The sequence below is a fragment of the Microtus oregoni genome, unplaced genomic scaffold (assembly GCF_018167655.1).
Source record: "Microtus oregoni isolate MIOR12 unplaced genomic scaffold, Mior012 000036F_ref0000092, whole genome shotgun sequence".
Taxonomy (NCBI): Eukaryota; Metazoa; Chordata; class Mammalia; order Rodentia; family Cricetidae; genus Microtus; species Microtus oregoni.
The window spans coordinates 15,260,589-15,279,681 of NW_024543095.1; the positions used below are offsets into that span (position 1 = coordinate 15,260,589).

General features: G+C 42.4%; 1 protein-coding gene across 1 annotated transcript in view; it reads left to right on the top strand.

Moving 5' to 3' along the window:
* Positions 1 to 19,093, top strand: part of Plekhh2 (pleckstrin homology, MyTH4 and FERM domain containing H2) — a 108,548-nt gene that overhangs the window by 38,768 nt on the left and 50,687 nt on the right. Inside the window, exons 4-11 of the mRNA XM_041631350.1 lie at positions 4,115 to 4,264; positions 6,720 to 6,803; positions 7,339 to 7,420; positions 9,993 to 10,178; positions 12,020 to 12,975; positions 16,169 to 16,244; positions 17,532 to 17,626; positions 18,164 to 18,308. Of these exons, the coding sequence (XP_041487284.1) occupies positions 4,115 to 4,264; positions 6,720 to 6,803; positions 7,339 to 7,420; positions 9,993 to 10,178; positions 12,020 to 12,975; positions 16,169 to 16,244; positions 17,532 to 17,626; positions 18,164 to 18,308 (1,774 nt within the window). The remainder of the gene's footprint in view (positions 1 to 4,114; positions 4,265 to 6,719; positions 6,804 to 7,338; positions 7,421 to 9,992; positions 10,179 to 12,019; positions 12,976 to 16,168; positions 16,245 to 17,531; positions 17,627 to 18,163; positions 18,309 to 19,093) is intronic.

Below are 19,093 nucleotides of genomic sequence, written 5' to 3' on the forward strand. Positions count from 1 at the left end.
GCTAAAATTCTTGTCTGGTTAAGGTTAAATGAATGGAAAAAGAACTGGGCTGTTTTCCGTGTGCTTGTGGCAGGACATTTTCAAAGGACTGCTTGTTTCTTCTGTAAGCGCTTAGCTTTTCCTTAGACATTTTATTCATGGTGATTACCAAGGAAGGCTGGGAGGCCTGTGAAACTTGGTCATAACACAACCAGCTGGCAGGCAAGATGCCTGGGACTATTTTGTGATTCTTTCCCTGAGACTTTGCACATTGGCCAATATTTTTCTTGCCTCAGAAAGTTGTTTATCCAAAAGTAATAGTCACTTTGAAAAGATTCAGACGACAGTGATACATCCAAGGATCTCTGTGGCATTTATGCATAACACAAGAACGTGTTCTTTGACTTGAAGATATGGTCCTCGCTGTCCAGAGCTATAGAGCTTTCCTAAGTAAGGAAAGGGCAGTTTCACGTGGGAACCAAACGTGGCTGCTCTGACCTAATAAAAGGAGACTGAAGTATTTATCTAGCTATTCTATATCAATAAAAACTCGGGAGTTAGCTATAGGGTAAAAATCTGAACGATCAGAGAAATGGTGGAGAAGTGACCAGTGGCCTCTTCTGTCTCTCTAAGCTCCACCCTGCTACTTCCTGTGTCTCTCTGTGTCCTGAGCCCTCCAAAACCTTTATGGCTAATTTTAGTCAGCTAGTAGCTAGCTCCACCCTCTGATTCAAAATAAACTTTATTGTCAGTCTCTGGAGTGTCGGAGCGTGATCAAAATATCCCATAATAGTAGACTATAGCTGAATGTCGGCCTCTGTTGTCACGTGCTTTTGGGGAGTCAGACCTTGCACTGCTTTGACAAATAGCGTGAGGAGAAAGATCATTTCTTGGCTCACTGTTTCAGTCTGCGGTCGGCTGGCTCCCACGATGAGGTACAGCATCATAGCAGAGAGTGCTGGTGACAGAATAGAGATGCTTACCTTATAAGTGACAGCAAGAAAGGGTGTGGGCTGGGCAGAGGAGAGACAGACAGAGAGAGACAGATGCACACCGAAAATATAAGAGTGCCACCAGGGAACAAGAGCTTCAATTTCATGCTCTCCAGTGATCCTTCCTTCAGCCACAGCCCACCTTTCATCAACAATGCCATCAGGTTTTGATTCCATCTGTGGATTAATCCATTACTGAAGTCAGGGCTCTCAGGATTCAGCCACATCTCAAGGGCTGGGTCCACAGGTCTAAGACCCAGCCTTCAACATATGAGCTCGTTGGGAGATACTTCATATCTAAACTGTAAGGTTACTTACTTATATTTTGCTCACATGTATATGGTGTGTGTGTGTGTGTGTGTGTGTGTGTGTGTGCGCGCGCATACATGCTCATGTGCATATAGAAACCAAAGGTCAGTGTCAGGTGTCTTCCTCAATTGCTCTCTTCCTTTAAGTTCTTTAAAAATGTGTTCTTTGGTAATTTCATAGATGAATACATGTAGTAAGATCATATCTGCCCATGCCAACTTCCCACCTCCAGCTTTTCCTGGACCACCCTCAACAATTCCAGCTCCATCATGCCGTCTTTCCTCCCACCTTCTTTTTCTTCTTCCCCTCTGAGTCCAATTAGTTCCATTATGCACATGGGTGTAGGACAGCATCCTCTGGAATGTGAGCATCCATCCATGGGCCACAGGACTGAAGCACACTGACTCTCCCTCTCCTAGTGGCCATCAACGGCCATTCGCTACTCAGCTAAAGGTGGGGCCCAGTGTAGCTCTTCATTCTCCATGTTAGAGCGTTGACTGGCTTGATCTTGTGGCAGCAACCATGGCTGCTGTGGTAGGAGTTAATGAGTGAGGGCCTGGTTGTGTCCTGAGACATTTCCCAAGCCATCGTCCCGGACCTCTGCTCCTACACTCATTCCCCTGGACTCCGAATCTCAGTAGGAGGAAGGGGTGTCTGTAGAGATCCCACTTAGCGCTGCACACTCTGCAGTTACTTCTCTGCACTCGGACTTCTCATGAGTCTGTTAACCTCAGACCACTGCATAAAGAGGCTTCTTTGACGAGGTCCACCTCCTGTTGTGAAAAAGATTCCGTTATTGAACCCAGAGCTCATGGATTTGCCTAGACTGGTGGGCACTGAGCTCCAGGAATCGATCTTTCTCCTCCTTCCCAGCACTGGGAGCTGCCAAGCCCAGCTTTTACGTGGGTGCTGGGGATCCGAACTCAAGTCTTCATGCTTGCACAGCAGGCACTGACTGAGCCTCTCCGAGCCCACCGTCTTTCCTGAGGTTTACCTTCTATTACTTTATTCCCAGGGAGGGACTGGCATACTGGTGTTGGGGCTGTACTTCCTAATTCCCCGGCTGCAGACTGTCGTGTTTATAACTGGGAAACTGTTTGGAGTATTTCCTCTCTGTTTCTCCTGCTAGACTATTGTCCATGGAAAATCTCTTAGGTAATCCTTTGTCTTTGGTGTGAATTTTTATAGCTCATCCAAAAAAGACCACTTTATGTTAAAAAAAAATCTAAACCTAAAGCCACTTAAATTATTATTTGAAGAGCAGAATATGTTTTCCTCCTCTGTTGAAACTGCTTTTGTTTTCAAAGCTTCCTGCTGTGTGTGTGTCTTAATTAGAACAGTTTTGGCATCTAAATCCAAGTTACATTTACACAACGAACCCACATGAAACCTGGTATTCATGGTTAAAAATAAAACCAAACACCTCCAGACTTCCTTTTAAAACACTCTTCAGTCAAACATGTCTGAATGTCAGCTGCCTGTAAGGACTCATTACGATCACCCTGATGTTATTGAAGTGATGGAAAGATTGGCTTTTGTTTGAACTGTCCTCTTCAATTTCTCAGATACATTCGTTTTTCTTCTTTACCCCTGTCTGATCGCCAAGGTTCTGATAAAATTACTTCCTTCCCTATTAATACTATAGTGATACTTAGTTATAGAACATTGTATAGTGTTCTCAACACTTTACTTTTTGTCACGAACACTTCCCTTACTTCCCATGGAGTCTCGGGTGAGGCTTCCAGTGTGTTAGCTCTCTGCAGTGCAGGGATTGGGTCTGTCATCTGCAGAGAGAAGAGCGTCATTCAGAAGGTGGTAACCCCTGAGTTAGGTAGATTCACACAGTCTGTGTGATGAGCAGACTTGGCACATATGTCCTTTGGAGATTCCATATGTGTCCACATGCTTTGCAGAAGATGCAAGCAGGGTCTGTGTGGTTTAGACATTAAAAAATGAGCTGGGCAGTGGTGGCGCACTCCTTTAATCCCAGCACTTGGGAGGCAGGGACAGGCGGATTTCTGTGAGTTTGAGGCCAGACTGGTCTACAGAGCTAGTTCCAGGACAGCTAGGGCTGTTACACAGAGAAACCTTGTCTTGAGAAAACCAAAAAAAACAAAAAAAGATGAAGCGTGGCTCACCCGCCAACCTCACGGCTGTTCCTCACTAACTGTACACTCTATTGTTGAGTTGCATGTGTCTATGATTACACTTATTGTCTCTTTCCACTGAAGTGTAACTTGGATACAGGAAGAGATGTTGATGGTCTGTTTTATTCACTGATGTCTTCCTGCTGGAACTGGAGAGCATTCATTAAGCAAATGAGACTAATATGTCCTCACCAAATGCTTTCCACTGCCTTCTGCTCATGGTTTCTGTTTGTTTGTTTTTATTAATTTTGTTATTTGGGCTTTAAATTTCTTTGGTTTTCTTTTCTACTGTTTTTTTAATTATTGACCCGCCCATCTAATTTGCATCTCATCTCACCGTCTTATCTCGCCATCTTCCCTTATATTCCTTTCTTGTCTAAATATGGGGGATGGGGCTAGAAACTTCTGCTTCTCTATGAACACTTGGCATACGTTGCTCTGGAAAGCGTGTGCCTTCCTCCCTATGTAAATGCGGCGGTCTGGTGACCTCTGGTACCAACCCTGAAGGTAGCACTGCTTGTCAAACAGTCTTCAGATTTTAAAGTCCTAATAATACATTCTACCTTGCTGCTTAATATTTTCAGTTTGCGATACTCTTTAAGAGCCAAATGTTAAAGTAAAATTCTAAGCTTAAAACCATGATATTTCAGTATGGCATAATGTTATTATTTTACCCCTTGAATTTAGGTGCAAGTTATGGAGGAGAAACTAAAAGCAGCTAATATTCAAACGAGTGAGTCAGAGACTCGGCTATATAAGAAGTGTCAAGATCTGGAGTCTGTAATGCAGGAGAAGGATGACATCATTCAAAATTTGGCGCTGCGGCTTGAAGAGCAGGTTAGGAGAACTGAATCATCAGTCGTATTTATGTGTGCTCCTTACTGTGCAATTAAAGACCTAGCTGAGGTCTGTTTCTCTGGAGGGGAGCTCTTACTGCTAGGATTATGTCACATGTGTTGGTAAAAGGTACAAGTAAAGGCCCAGCAATACCACTTTTGGGTATATACCAAAGGATGCTCAATCGTACTACAAAGGACAAGTGCTCAAGTTTGTTCATAGCAGCTTTGTTTGTCATAGTCAGAACCTGGAAACAACCTAAATGCCCCTCGACTGAAGAATAAGTAAGGAAAATGTGGTACATTTAAACTACACAGCAGAAAAAAAAATCATCAAAATCTTGAGATTTGTAGGCAAATAAATGGATCTAGAAAACATCATATTGAGTGAGGTAACCCAGACCCAGAAAGACAATTATGATATGTACTCATTCATAACTGGTTTTCAAACATAAAGCAAAGAAAACCAGCCTAAAAATCACAATCCCAGAGAACCTAGACAACAATGAGGACCCTAAGAGAGACATACATGCATCTAACCTACATGGGAAGTAGAAAAAGGCAAGATGTCCTGAGTAAATTGGGAGCATGGGAATCATGGGAGAGGGTTGAAGGGGAGGGGAGAGGAAGGAAGGGGAGCAGAGAAAGATGTATAGCTCAATAAAATCAATTTTTAAAAAAGGTACATGTAAAAATAGCATTCCCTTTATGTCTTGGGTGACTCAAGGCCTCAAGGCAAGATCTAGTATTTTTTATTATGTGTATATGCACATGAATATGTATGTGTGTGTGTGTGTGTGTGTGTGTGTGTGTGTGTGTAGAGGTCAGAGGACAACTTGCAGGAGTTGGTTCTCTCCTTCCACCACGTGGTGATAGAACTCATGTCATCAGGCTTGGTGGCAGAGCCTTTACTCATGGGCCATCTCTCTGGTCCCAGATCTATAGTAGTTTTGTAGATGTGTCAATGTTATTAACATTCAGACTTTAGAGTTTAAGTGTGATCTTTTTCATTTGGAAGTATTTTGTTTATAAAAGGCATTTATGTCCCTAAAATATTTGCAGCCAAACTGGATATAGTGGGGCACGCCTGTAATCCCTGAATCTTGGAGACTGATGCCGGAGGATCATTAGTGTGAGGCCAGTGTGGACAACATAAGGAGTCTATCTAAAGAAAATGTTTACAGTCAATTGTACATATTTATGTTGTCACTAATCCTCCATCTGCTCAGGAATGTACCATTCTCAGGCGGCTTATATGAGCATGTAGAGTACTTTAAGTCTCATGACAAAAATTCACTAGGAGTTGGGTACAATGGCTCATCCCTGTCATCCCAGGATTTGAGAGGGTGATGCAGGAGGATTACCATGAGTTTGAGGCCAGTCTGGGCTGCAGAGTAATACCTTATCTCAAAAATCAAAGCAAATGTATGTTAGTATTAAATGACTTCTTAAGTGGCCATTTAATATCATTTAAATGTGACTGCTGTGTTTGTCAGATGCTTTAAAATTTTCGTTTCTCTATGGGGTCGGTGTTTTAGTTTCTAGCAGGCCCAACCCCCATCCATTGTGATTTAGATGCTGCTCACATTCTCAGCCATTTTGTGACCAGAGCCGGGTTTTAAGACTGTTGAATGTGAACTAGAATTTCTCTGTTTGTTTTTCTGGATGTTTTAAAACTAGTGTCTGAGAGAGAAAATAGCCCTGCTCCTAAGCAGTTTTGCGTTCTTCCCCTGCCTTAGTTGATCCAATTCTACTGGTCCAGAAATAGTTCCTTTTGTTGCTATATTTAGGGGATTCACTTTGTTGTGTGAGTGAGTACCAGAGAGAGAAGCGCTGCACGAATTAGCAGTGTTTTTGGTATTAGGTAGATACTTTCCTGTTGTTTCAACAAAACTCCTCACCAATCAACTTGAGAAAGGAACAGTTTATTTCATGACCCAATTTGAGAGTACAGCCCATCACCTCCTTTTGTTCAGTCCAAGTCCCCCGTCCACGGAACTGTGCCTTCTGAATTTAAGGTGGGCTTTCCCATTGATTAACCCCGTCTAAAAACGCCTCAATCATCCCCAGAGGTTTGTGCCCATGGAGCTCTTGGGTCTCATGAAGGACAGTCTGGTATGTCGTCACATCTGCATGGGCCTTTGACTCCTTTCTCTGTCTGCTGAACAGTTCCTTCCTTTCCTCCTCTTTGTCTTTCTGCGCTAACAAGATCTACCGTTTCAGGCTGGCCCTAGACTTCATGATCCTCCTGCCTTAGCCTCCAAGGACTAGGATTACAGGCATGGACCACTTTGCCTGACAATTTTGGGCTTTTAAAAATCTGTTTGGTGATTTGGAGGTAAATGTGTTAACCTGGAAACAGTTCTAAGTGGATTTGCTTTCCGTATCTGATGATGTGTTGTCTCCAAGCCGGGGAGCTTATGTCTGAACTAAATAAGTTGTTGATGTTATTTCAGAAACAAGTAAGAATGCAAGAAGCTAAAATAATAGAAGAAAAAGCGGCGAAGATCAAAGAATGGGTAACTGTTAAGTTAAATGAGGTATTTATTGCTGTACTTTTCCTTTATTATTTACTTGTTTTGATTAAAGTCTTCAGAATATACAGCTATGAGAAGACATAAAATTCTGATCAGTTGGTTATGGTCCTATATTAGGAAAACTTGGCATAGATTGCTGTCATTTTAAAACCTATTATACTTTAATATCATTGTATTTTTAAAATTGAAATATTGGTAGACTCACGACGATGACTGTAAACAGCCATATTATAACGGGTTAATTTTAAATGGCTATGAGTATGTACATGTTATAAAGTTTATAGGTTTGGTATCTGAGCAGCACAGATTAAATGCTGAAATAGTTTTAAAATCATTTTACAGTTTGAAATGCATAGGGTTGAAATCTTTAGCTCTGGACAAATCAATATGGATGACATGATTGTTAAGGGTGATAATTAGTGCTGAAAAGTTCACAAGTTTGCAAATAGAGTAATTATTTATTGCCATTTTCTAAATTTATAATTTTAGTGTATTTTAAAAATACACTAGACTAAAGAATATCATTTTGCTCTTTTAGCTGGAAGTGGAGAATCAGAATCTTCGTTTCATCAACCAAAACCAAACTGAAGAGATAAGAGCGATACAGTCAAAACTGCAAGGTACATAGAGTTTTTGCTATGATAGCTTAGCTGGATTTATTTGGCTGGATGGGAATTTAATATTATTTTGCTCGTGTTTTAAAGATCTAATTATGAATATCATGTAGGATGCTATTGTCAGTAAATGAAAATGGATTTCTCCGACTAACCAGAAGTCCTCTACCCAAGGGGTGTTGAACTGAGGAGTAAAAGGCAGAAAAAGATGAATAGTGATATATCAATTTATCAAAGTGGCTGTTATATAGGAAAACATGACTGCATAGTAATTTTGCCTCTCTTCCCTAAATGACAATCCATTTATGGTCCAAAGAATCCATTTTGCTGAAACTACATGTTAACACTAACCTTGGAGTTCAGGGATCACAGGCAACCGGTGCCAGCCTCCAATAGCATTTGGTCCTTCCAAGGGTATAGCAGCACGTCCCTGTTATCTTGTCAGAACAGAGATGGTAAGATGAAGCCGAATGGTAGGGGTGTTTGTGTTAGAGGTTTGTACTTCAGAATTCTAAGACTTACTCTCTGGCCTTAGCAAAGAATAGATCCTTTTAGTGGGATAAACCAATCAGAAATGTGGTATAGCTAGCTATACCTACTTTGAGGGCTTCATGCATTCTGAACACGCCCTTGAAGTTGGTGTTCATGATAGCAGCTGCGGGGTGTTCTGTGGGTTCTCAGATGCCTCCTCTGGTTGTTACAAATGCCACAAAACTCTGTTCACTCACGCGTTATCAGCTGGGATTACAGGTGTCAGCCGCTGCACCTGGCAAGACAATTTGTTTAGAGCATGTTAATTCTTGCTTTCATTTCCTCCATCTGAATGATGAAAAATAGGCACCGCCATAACTGATCTGAAAGTCTATATTGAGAATTAAGTCTTCCTATTTTCATGATACTCACCTTCTCTGAAATAGATTGGATGTATCAATTCTAGTTCCAGAAGACTGTTAATTTTCCTGCTCTCCCTGGCTTACAATTCTAGTCTTCATTGGTGGTCTCTTGGGTTTTGTAACTCAGGGGTTCTGATCCTTGGAAAGTAGGCTTAGACTAAAACATAGATACCACACACACACACACACAAACACACTGTATGTATGTTAGATAATGTCTTTGCACATTATGTATATATTATATGTACATATATGATATATATGTATATATTATACATATTGTATATACAAATATATGTACACATTACACACAGGTGTGTAGGTGTGTGTGTGTGTGTGTGTGTGTGTGTACATGTGGTTGTTTGTCAATGTCCATAGAAGACTGGTTCTAGGACCCCTATGGAAACCGACTCTAAGGTTGTCCTAGGTCCTTAAATAAAACAGCCCAGGATTTACATATAATGTGTTATACACATTCTCCTGTAACTTTATATTGTTTCCAGATTACTACAATGACTAATAAAAGGCAAGTGTTGTGTAAGTATTTGTTAATTGTATTTTTAGAGACTCATAGTAAATTATCTGTCCATATTCAGTAAAGTTTTTTTCAAACTATTTTTGAATCACTGTTGGTTAAATCCACAGATGCAGAATCCATGGAATTGAGGACCAGCTGTACATAATCATTACTACACTATTCCAATTAGTCTGTGATAGATGAGCAATATACAAAATTTTAAAGATACCTCTGAAGGAATATGCCATAAATACTTCTCTTTATTATTAGTTGCTATTTAGCATAACACATGTCGCGTTTTGTTGCTTTAATTTCCTCAGGTATTTTTCTCTCTGGGACTTCCATGCCTTTGATCTTACAAGCAACAATGTAAAGAGTCCTAAAGATGGATTAAAGCAGTGGTTCTCAATTTGTGGGTCATGACCCCTCTGGGGTTGCACATGAGATATCCTGCATATCAGATATTTATAGTATGATTCATAACAGTAGCAAAGTTATAGTTATAAAGTAGCAATGAAAATAATTTATGGCTGGGGGTTACCACAACACGAGGAACTGTATTAAAGAATCACAGCATCAGGTCACAGCATCAGATTAAAACCATGATTAGCAATCTGAGGGCTGAACTCAGAAGCTTTTACCCACTGCCCCCCCCTACCCCAACACACACACACACACAAACACACAAAACCCCACAGATTTTGGGCTCTTGTGTGAGGGTTTCCATTCACTATACTTAAGTAAAAGCTGAAATGCAGTCTTTGTCTTTTCTGGTGTTGAGTGATTTATTCAAGTCCTTCTGTGCTTTTGTTCCGTGTCTAACAAACGACTACGAAAGGTTCCCCTCCTGTTCCGGGGGATCCGACACCTTCACACAGACAGACATGCAGGTAAAACACCAGTGTGCAAAAAATACAAATAAATACATTATTTTTTTAAAAAAAAAAAAAGCTCAGGCGGGCGGTGGTGGCGCACGCCTTTAATCCCAGCACTCGGGAGGCAGAGGCAGGTGGATCTTTGGGAGTTCGAGGCCAGCCTTGTCTACAAGAGCTGGCCTCTTTTGGAGCCTTCCAGGACAGGCTCCAAAAGTTACAGAGAAACCTTGTCTCGAAAAACCAAAAAAAAAAAAAAAAAAACCTTATCTCCATTTTGCTTAATAACCTTGCAGAGCTCCAAGGCAAGAAGGTGTCCTCCGTGGCCACACCAAAGCTCTCAGAAGGACAGCGCCTGAGCGGTTTGACGTTTGGGTGTTTCTTGTCCCGAGCAAAGAGTCCTCCTCATGTAATACGATCTGAAGAAATAAGCAAGATGGCATCCAAAGAACCCGAGTTCACCGAAGGAAAATGCATAGAAGGTACTTACAGATTATAGCAACCTACCTTGGCATTTTTTAAAAAGCGAAAACATCATTCACAACGATTAATCAGAGTTAAACTTGATTCTCCCCAGCGCCTCAGTACTTCAAGGGAATATTTCATAAGAGCCGCACAACACTGAACCTTCTGTCTCGTTATCTTGTGTCTTATGTAGGTTTTTGCAAGGGGCACAGGGGAGTGGTTGATTTCCTCCCAACTTTAATGCTTTTACCTGCAGCAGGTGGAAAAGATAGTTCAAATATAAAAGGTTATAATTCTAACTAAAAGGCACGCATTTTAACCCAGTTTCAGATGAGAACTCTGCATTTGTATTCATAGCTTCTTGAAAATATTTTTTAATTACCTAATATTGTATAACATGAAATTAATGCTGGCTTAACAGACACGTAAAGAAATGAACACCTTTGGGTGGCGTGTACTTTGATAACTGCTTTCTTTGTTACTTCAGAGAAGAAAATATTGCCTAGATAATCCGACTCAGGTCCTGCGTGAGGATTTCCACTCTTCGTTTTCGCAGCTTCCCTCCATGTTTTGCCTGGTGGTGAGCCTTACCGGAACACCTCAAGGGCAATCTTTTTTGTTGGCTTTTCCCAATAGTTGTAAGGAAGGTTGAGTTTGCAATTTAGCTACGCTGGTTTCCCGGTTCCTTCCAACGCGCGAGGAAACTGCTAGCGGTGGAAGTTGCTGCCCGGCGTGGTTTTAGCATTCTGAAAACTACATCATGTTTTTCCAGGCAGAAGGCAGCCTTGTTACCTATTTCTTGCTGTTACCCGAATCTTGTTTACTTTGCCGAGAAGCCGTTTTCCTCTCCGTCCCACTGTTGCAGCAGGCAGCTGAGTCTCACCGAGTTTGCCTGTGCCAAGCTCTTGTTCGTTTGAAAATGTGAGGGGCAAGCGGGGCACAACCTGAGGGCGTGTGTGTGCCGCCTCTCGTCAGTTGTGAATTCATATTTATGTTGTCCACGTTCCTTTTCTGTTGAGTCCGAGGTGCTAAGTCATTATTTAGGAAGCTGTTGGTGCATTCCATTTCCCACAAGAGATGGAACCCATATCTAAAGACACTTAAGGGTTTCTCTTACCATTAAAATACATTTTGTAGCTGTACTTAAACCAAGAGCAGAGGAAAGTTTTTCTGTGAATTTACACATTTTTTGTATTGAACTGTGGACACAAAGTTTGTCTCTTTTTTGTTCTTTTGAGACAGGGTTTCTCTATGTATCATTGGCTGTCATGGAACTCACTCTGTAGACCAGGCTGGCATCAAACTCACAGATCCACTTGTCTTTGCTGCCTGAGTGCTGGGATTAAAGGCATGTGCCACCCCTAGCTGGCAAAAAGTTTGTTTCTTAAATTATGACTTTGTTTTTATGTTTGGACTTACATTATGATGATTTTGAAGGTTAGTGGAAGAAGGGTTGTCATTTTTCTTCCCTTCTAAAATGTAATTAATGGTGTTTGGTTTTTGTTTGTTTCTTTGACGGCTTCTTTCTTTGATGCTTAAACTCAGCCCACTTCACTCTGCTCTTTCTCTCTTTAGATTGTTGTCAATTTTGTTCCCCAACATATTTGTAAAAATCAATTTATTTTGATGCAATTAAATTGAAGTATAAAGATTCTATGCTTTTATGAATCCCACATTTTCCAAACTTGTTTAAAAAGGCATAAAACTAACCAAGAATAGTTTAAGTTGATAAATTCACATGAAATTGTCCGTCTCTAGAATGTAGTCATGTCAGGCAGGGTAATGTATGCATGCAGCGTAGTTGCATGAAGGCTTCATGATTAAAGGCAACCTGCCACTGTGATATATCTCCCTCTAGAGATGGAAATTGCAGAGAAGCCTACTGATAACCACGTGCAAGAAAACAGAAGCCAGAGAAAGTTGCACGAGACCCCTTGCAGCTCAGAACAGAACCGGAAAACAAGAGCAAGCTTCGCAACGGATGGTGGTACATCCCAGAATTCCGGGGCTCCAGGGACTGATTGGAGTTCAGACGAGGAAGACGGAAGCAAGGACAGATCCAAGTCCAGATGCACTTCCACCCTTTCCAGCCACACGTCTGAGGAGGGCGTCCACTGCGGCAGGATGGGCAGCGAAGCGTATCTCACCGCATCTGATGACAGCAGTTCTATATTCGAAGAAGAAACTTTCGGGATCTCCATGCCAGAGCACAAGAAACTGTATTCTTGGCAGCAGAAGGCACCATGGAAAGCTCAGAATAGCCTTGCAAAGGGGAATGCTCAGGCAGGTATAAAGGAGCAAGACAGTTCCTCGGATGAACTGAATAAGAAGTTTCAGTCCCAGAGACTGGATTATTCCTCCTCATCAAGCGAGGCCAACACCCCAAGCCCTATTTTGACCCCAGCGTTAACCCCAAAACATCCTAACTCACTGCCTGGGAAAGGAATGCGGTTAGTGCCTTCGGCCTACCTGCCACCCCCAAAGCTAAGGATCCCCAATATTTTCAGTATAAGTGTGGCACTCACCAAAAGGCACCTGAGCCAGCCACAGTTATGTTCTGAGCGGATGTTTGGCACGAACAGGAATGCCATAAGCATGATCCGGCCGCTGAGACCTCAAGAGACGGATCTTGATGTCGTTGATGGTGACAGCATGGAAGTTGTGGAGAGCATGGACACGGGCTACGACGACGGCTTGTTTTCCTGTGACTCCCTAGATTCTCCGTCTGCGGACGACCAGGAAACCAGCGAGCCCACGAAGAAGGCGTCCTGCAGCAAGCCTCCCACACCTCCTCTGCACCGCTTTCCCTCCTGGGTAATTACGTTCCTGTGTGCCACACACACGGGGTTCTTCTCAGCCCTCGCCCTCGGGTTTCACACCCCCACCCCGTGTCTTTTCAAATAGGGCATTGTTCTGACAAGTTCCAGTTTTCAGAATATGGTTTCCTCTTCTCCTCCCCAACTGTGTTCTGAAAACAAACTGAGAAACAAGACAAATGGGAATTCAAAACTATAACTTAAGTTTCAGATGGGGGAATCGGAGGGCAAATGAGCTTTTCAATGTTAGACTTTGGAATTCGGTTTGTTCATACAGGCCCAAGCTAGAGCTAGTTCACTCCGACTTCCTCCAGGGGAAGCAAGGTCAGGGCCGCTCTAAGTTGTACAATATGAAGATGCTTGTTTCCTTGGGAGGCTGCTTCTCAAGGGAGAGAGAAACGGTGCTGTGCATGCCAAGGAAGAGAAAGTGAACGGTTTGAGTGCAGTAGTGTTCAGTTGCTGGAGGCCGCTTACAGGTAGAGACAGGATGGGGTAGGGAGAAGGGCTCCCTCTAACTGATAGTTTGGAGTGGACCCTGCAGCAGCTCTTGACTCTCTGGTCGCCATTCTGAGGTTTGTTACTTGTTAAGAAGAGAGGTTTTGCTTTACTCCTCATACACCTAGCAATCCACTACAGCTATAGCATCCTCCCTCATACACCTAGCAATCCACTACAGCTATAGCATCCTCCCTCATACACCTAGCAATCCACTACAGCTATAGCATCCTCCCTCATACACCTAGCAACCCACTACAGCTACAGCATCCTCCCTCATACACCTAGCAATCCACTACAGCTATAGCATCCTCCCTCATACACCTAGCAATCCACTACAGCTATAGCATCCTCCCTCATACACCTAGCAATCCACTACAGCTACAGCATCCTCCCTCATACACCTAGCAATCCACTACAGCTATAGCATCCTCCCTCATACACCTAGCAATCCACTACAGCTATAGCATCCTCCCTCATACACCTAGCAACCCACTACAGCTACAGCATCCTCCCTCATACACCTAGCAATCCACTACAGCTATAGCATCCTCCCTCATACACCTAGCAACCCACTACAGCTATAGCATCCTCCCTCCGTCTAACGGAGACTGAATTTTCTATGGAAACATTGACTGTGGCTACAAAACCAACCTGTCAGTGGTGTGATATTTCTTAGGAATGTCTACCTTGCGTGATTTTAAAAAAAGTATATCTTTAAACTTTAGCACTTATTTGTTAATAGGAGGGTGAACACGCCATCGTGCCTATGTGGAGGTCAGGGACAACACACAGCAGTTGGAGCTCTTGTTCTTTCAAACTCAGTTTGTTACATTTCCTACAAGCACCTTTCACCCCTGGGCCATCTCACCAGCCCCCGTATTTTATATTGAAAATTAAGTGAATTAACCTGTTTTGTAGACTTGAATTTCCCTCCCCATATTGGCACAATTTAACCTCTGGCTTCAAAAGAAACATCTGGATTACCACGTATTTTGGATTTGGGAGTCGTGTTCATTTTTTATGGTTATTTTATTTAGTAGCCGCTGCAACTGTAAGCAGATTACTACAGCCATGGTCTCCCTAATAGATATTCAGACTTTGAGATGCGTCTGCTTTTTATTTACTTTCAAGAGAACACTTTTTTTCATTCACTGTCCACATGAAACTGCCTCTTATTTATTGCTTAATTCTGTGTGACCCAAAAAAGTAGGCACAAATGGCATGCGAATCTCTGGAATTCTAGTTATGTTGCCCTTAGGCAGTAGTAAGTTGAAATTTGGCTTCTTTTGTTACGTTGAGATTTTCAAAGACCATGTTAAGCTTTCAAGTTCATTTTATTTGGCAATTTTACCATTTCGCTCTTGAAACTCTTTGGTCCTGGAAAAGTAGTATTGCTTTTCAAACGTTCTAGTGAACTGACCGTGGGTGAAGGGTCATAGGCATCTTCAGGTTTCCAGGAGATGTCCTAGCTGCCTCAGTCAGTAAGACGCTACTTTAAAACAAACCTAACCTGGTTGACTTGGAGTATCATGCAGGATGTCATAGTCACTCAGGTGGGACAACCTGTGATCCAGCAATACCTCTGATGGCCTGCTCTTTATAAATCCGTGACCTGGCTTGGCTTGTCCTCTTATCTACAGTGACTCTCTTTTGGCTTTCCTTCCTGCTTCCTGCTGTCTCATTCCTGCTCAGCGTGGACTCCAGCTGCCTTGAAGCTCCTGCTTAGACTGCTTTAGCAGTGCAGACTTTCTCACTGACCTCTGCAGTTAGTCTCCGAGTGCCAATCCCACATGTTCAAAGAAAGCGCTCCTTATCTACTCTTTCTGGCACTCATCAATCTAACATGCCCCCATCGTCAGTGATCTTGTGCCCGTTACTGTGGACCCTGGCAAGCCTGGAGGAAGAGCATGGCACCAGTTGACTGCTGTGTTCTGGATCAGGCAACTGTGTTCAAGTGTAGACCTTTTGTAAAACGTGTGGTGATCTATGGCACTGGGAGCCACTGGGTCCTTTTTCTCATTGGGCAGTGATGCTAATTTTGCAGTACCCATTTCAGAAATCGTTTTTTTGGAGAAGAGGAAACATAATAAGCTACTTTGGAACAAGATAATAAATGCCAGTGTCATTCTCAAGTCCATTTCTTATTTGGTCCAAAGTCTATTTTCCTTTACTAAAATGCACGCTGAGGTAAGAAGGCAGTAACGTTCAATGCTCTGCTATGATTCTGAACGCAACTTTTTTTCCTTTTCTTTTTTCCTCTAACCGTGGTAGGATATTAAAAAGATATGTATGTAATCAAGGCTATAAACAGTTTTTGGCTTGATGTTACAGCTATTCAATGTTTCTTTCCCGTATAAAGTTCTGTAACCACATATAGAATGTTAGAATATTAGAAGTGGTGTTTGTCTATGGTCAATGATTATAAAAAAGCTTTCTCATGACTGTTTTTATGTCTTCTAAAGAGGTCAAGATACCAACCCAATGTTCGGGGACAAAAATAAATAGTGTAATAACTAGCAAATGGGAGGAATCTCTGCAAGTCACTCACAATGCTGGGTTTTATTGGCACTGCTGTTTTTTGTGCTAACACTATACTTCTCCAGATAATAATCTGAAAAACAGTTGAAAAGTGTTATGTTCCGTGTAATATTTCTAGGCTGTAAGCCCCTGGTTCAATCTCTCTTTTATATTAGGAAAGCAGAATATATGCTGTAGCCAAGTCAGGCATTCGAATGTCTGAGGCCTTCAATGTGGAGAATGCTAATAAAAGTAAGTGCTTTGCATGCTGTTGCGAGTGTGCCTCGAGGGTGTGTGCATGCCTAAGTTCAGAGCAGACTGGGACGCAGCCACCGAGAGGCAGGTGCATATGGCTCTGGGGTGATGAGCTCATCGAAGCCATCAGAATCACAGAAGCAGAATACAGGCGATGATTACCAGGGACTGGGAAACTGGGGAAGGGGAGATGCTCTTGGAGTTTCCAGAGGTCTGTGTCACCACACGGTGGATAAGCCCCACCATAGAAAATCACACACTGAAAATGGGTAAGCTGGGGAATTTAAAGTTTGTGACTTTAAAAAAAAAACGTAATAAAAGGGGTTTTAAAGCTATATGATCTTGTATTGCTGTTTCACTAGGCAAGACCCTCCTAAATGTCTTTGGAATAATTGGATTATGTAAATGTTCAGGAAACAGTTGCCTGTTTGTCTTAAACTGGTGTTCATCGTATTCAGGGAAAGGCACAAGTACATTCAACCCTGATGGAGAAGGTGCTCTATTATGTTTTTACCCCAAGAAGGCAAAGCAGAGAGACATGGGCATTTTATCTGTTTAAAGTTACAAAAAATTATAAAACTATTGGTTTCTTTGTCTTTTCCCCATTTCCTTCTATAAATTATTATAAAAATAATTATTCTTACTAGAAAAAAATAAAGCCAACACTTGGTAGGTAGAGGCAGGAGAGGATCTAGAGCTAAAGGCTAGCCTCAGCTACATAATGGGTTCAAGGCTAGCCTGAGTCATGTGACTTTCCCTCAAAAACATAAAAAGAAAAAAATAATTCACACAGAAGTTTCTAGAATTCACGGACTTCCAGTGGTTCTCTCTGCCTCCACCTGACCTCCTAATTCACCTAGAGAGGTAACCTTGGCGTTCTGTCCTAGTTCCCTTCTGTTCTTCACAGCTAGGCTTGAGTGAGAGGCTAGAGAAATAAAAGCATGGTTCTTGCTGTCAGAGAGCTTACAGTCTAGTGGAGGAGCTGCCAACATGAGGAAATAATGGCCCATGAGAAACAGAAGACCTGTAACTGTGTCTGGTGCCCATAACCCCAGCAATCAGGAGGCTGGGGTAGGAAGATCACTTGCTAGTTTGATGCTAGCCTAGGCTCCACAGTAAGACTCTAAAAATAAAGAAGTGCAGATGTAAACCTAGAAATGTCATAATTCATAAAACCATGTGACTAACCACCTGCTAATCTGATTTCTTTTTCATGCGTAGTCATAAGAAATAGGCCAGTGGACTAGATGGAAGGTTTTTCTCTAATGTTGTTTTCCGTTTCAGATTCTGCCGCCATGGTTTCCTACTCTGCATCAGGCCTTTATACATCCCTGATATACAAGAATATGACGACCCCGGTGTACACTACGTTGAAGGGGGTAATGAATGCACCTCTCGCTGTTAGACCTACGGGTGTCTTCAGGGTGTGCAGGGAAACTCCCTCGAGCTCCAGACCCTGCTTCTAACATCTTACACAGCCTGCCGCCTTTGTAGAGTGAAACCTTTTTACATTAGTATGTCATAAACAAGAAGAGATGGAGAGGCCTGGAGAAGACGATGGGGATGTGGTTCCTCCTTACCCATGCCCCGAACTGTTAGCATTTTATTAATGATGCAATGGAAACTCCCAATTTAGAAAGGTTTGTGTTCCTGCCAGGGTCCCCTTTGCCAGAAGAACATAATTAAAACAAGGGCTGTCAGATATTGACAGTCTTATGTTTTCAAGATTCTTTTATACTTGTCAAATTCCTAGCTAATTAGAATCTAAAGTTTTGAAGACAGATTGTCATGTTGTCAAAATATACTATTTCCTTTCTTTAAAAATAGACCGGTGACCGTTTTCTATAAAACATTGTATGTCTAAAGAGGACCGGGACTAGAGATGGATACAGGGGGGCTGTCCTGCTCTTTTTTAGAAGGCGACACAGATAAGTAGCAGCCCTTTCCTGGATGATTCTTCTGGCTCAGAGGAAGAGGACAGTTCCAGGTCCAGCTCCCGGACGTCGGAATCAGACACCCGCAGCCGCAGTGGGCCCAGCAGTCCCAGAGCCATGAAACGAGGTGAGGGGGGAAAGCGCATGCGCAGAAGGCAACATCGGCACATTTCCGAGTAGTGATTCAGGACTAATTTTAATGGAATTTCTGAGAATACGCTCTCCAAGCTGGAGCGAAATGAGCATTCGCCTAGGACTGAGACATTGGTGTTCCAGCGGTCATTTTCTGCTTCATTCTCTGTGACCTCACACAAAACACCAGTCTTTCCTTAGCATCATCATCTTACTGTTATTACTGCCAGTAGTGTATCATATTATTATAAAAGGAAATAATGGGCCCAAATGAAGTTTCTTTGTTAGTTTTTTTTTTTAGTTACCTTGCTGCAAATTTGTGGGATAGACTTATTTACTATATTATTAAACGTCAGAAAACACACCTACACTTTGTGTTGCTTAATCCGATATTAAAGTGGAAAACACTACAACTTGACTTTGTGCGTACCTGTGACTTTCAACAAACTCTTAGAACCTGTATGTGTGCGCATGTGTTCACGGCACACACGGGAAACTTGGAGGGCCGCGCAGTGTTGCTTCTCACTCTGAGACGAGGAATCCCATTGGTCAGGCTTTAGATGCCAGGCTAGCCCACAGGCTTCTAGGGACCCCTGTCTGCCCCGCTCATCTTGTACTGCAATGGCAGGTGCTCACTTCTGTGTCTGGTTCGATGTGGATTTAGGGTATCTGAACTCAGATTCTCCTGCTTCTGTGCAAGCGCTTGATCCGTTGAGCCATCTCCCCAACCCAGCTTCTAGAAAACTGTGCGCACAGGTGGAGTTTACAGAGAGATCGATT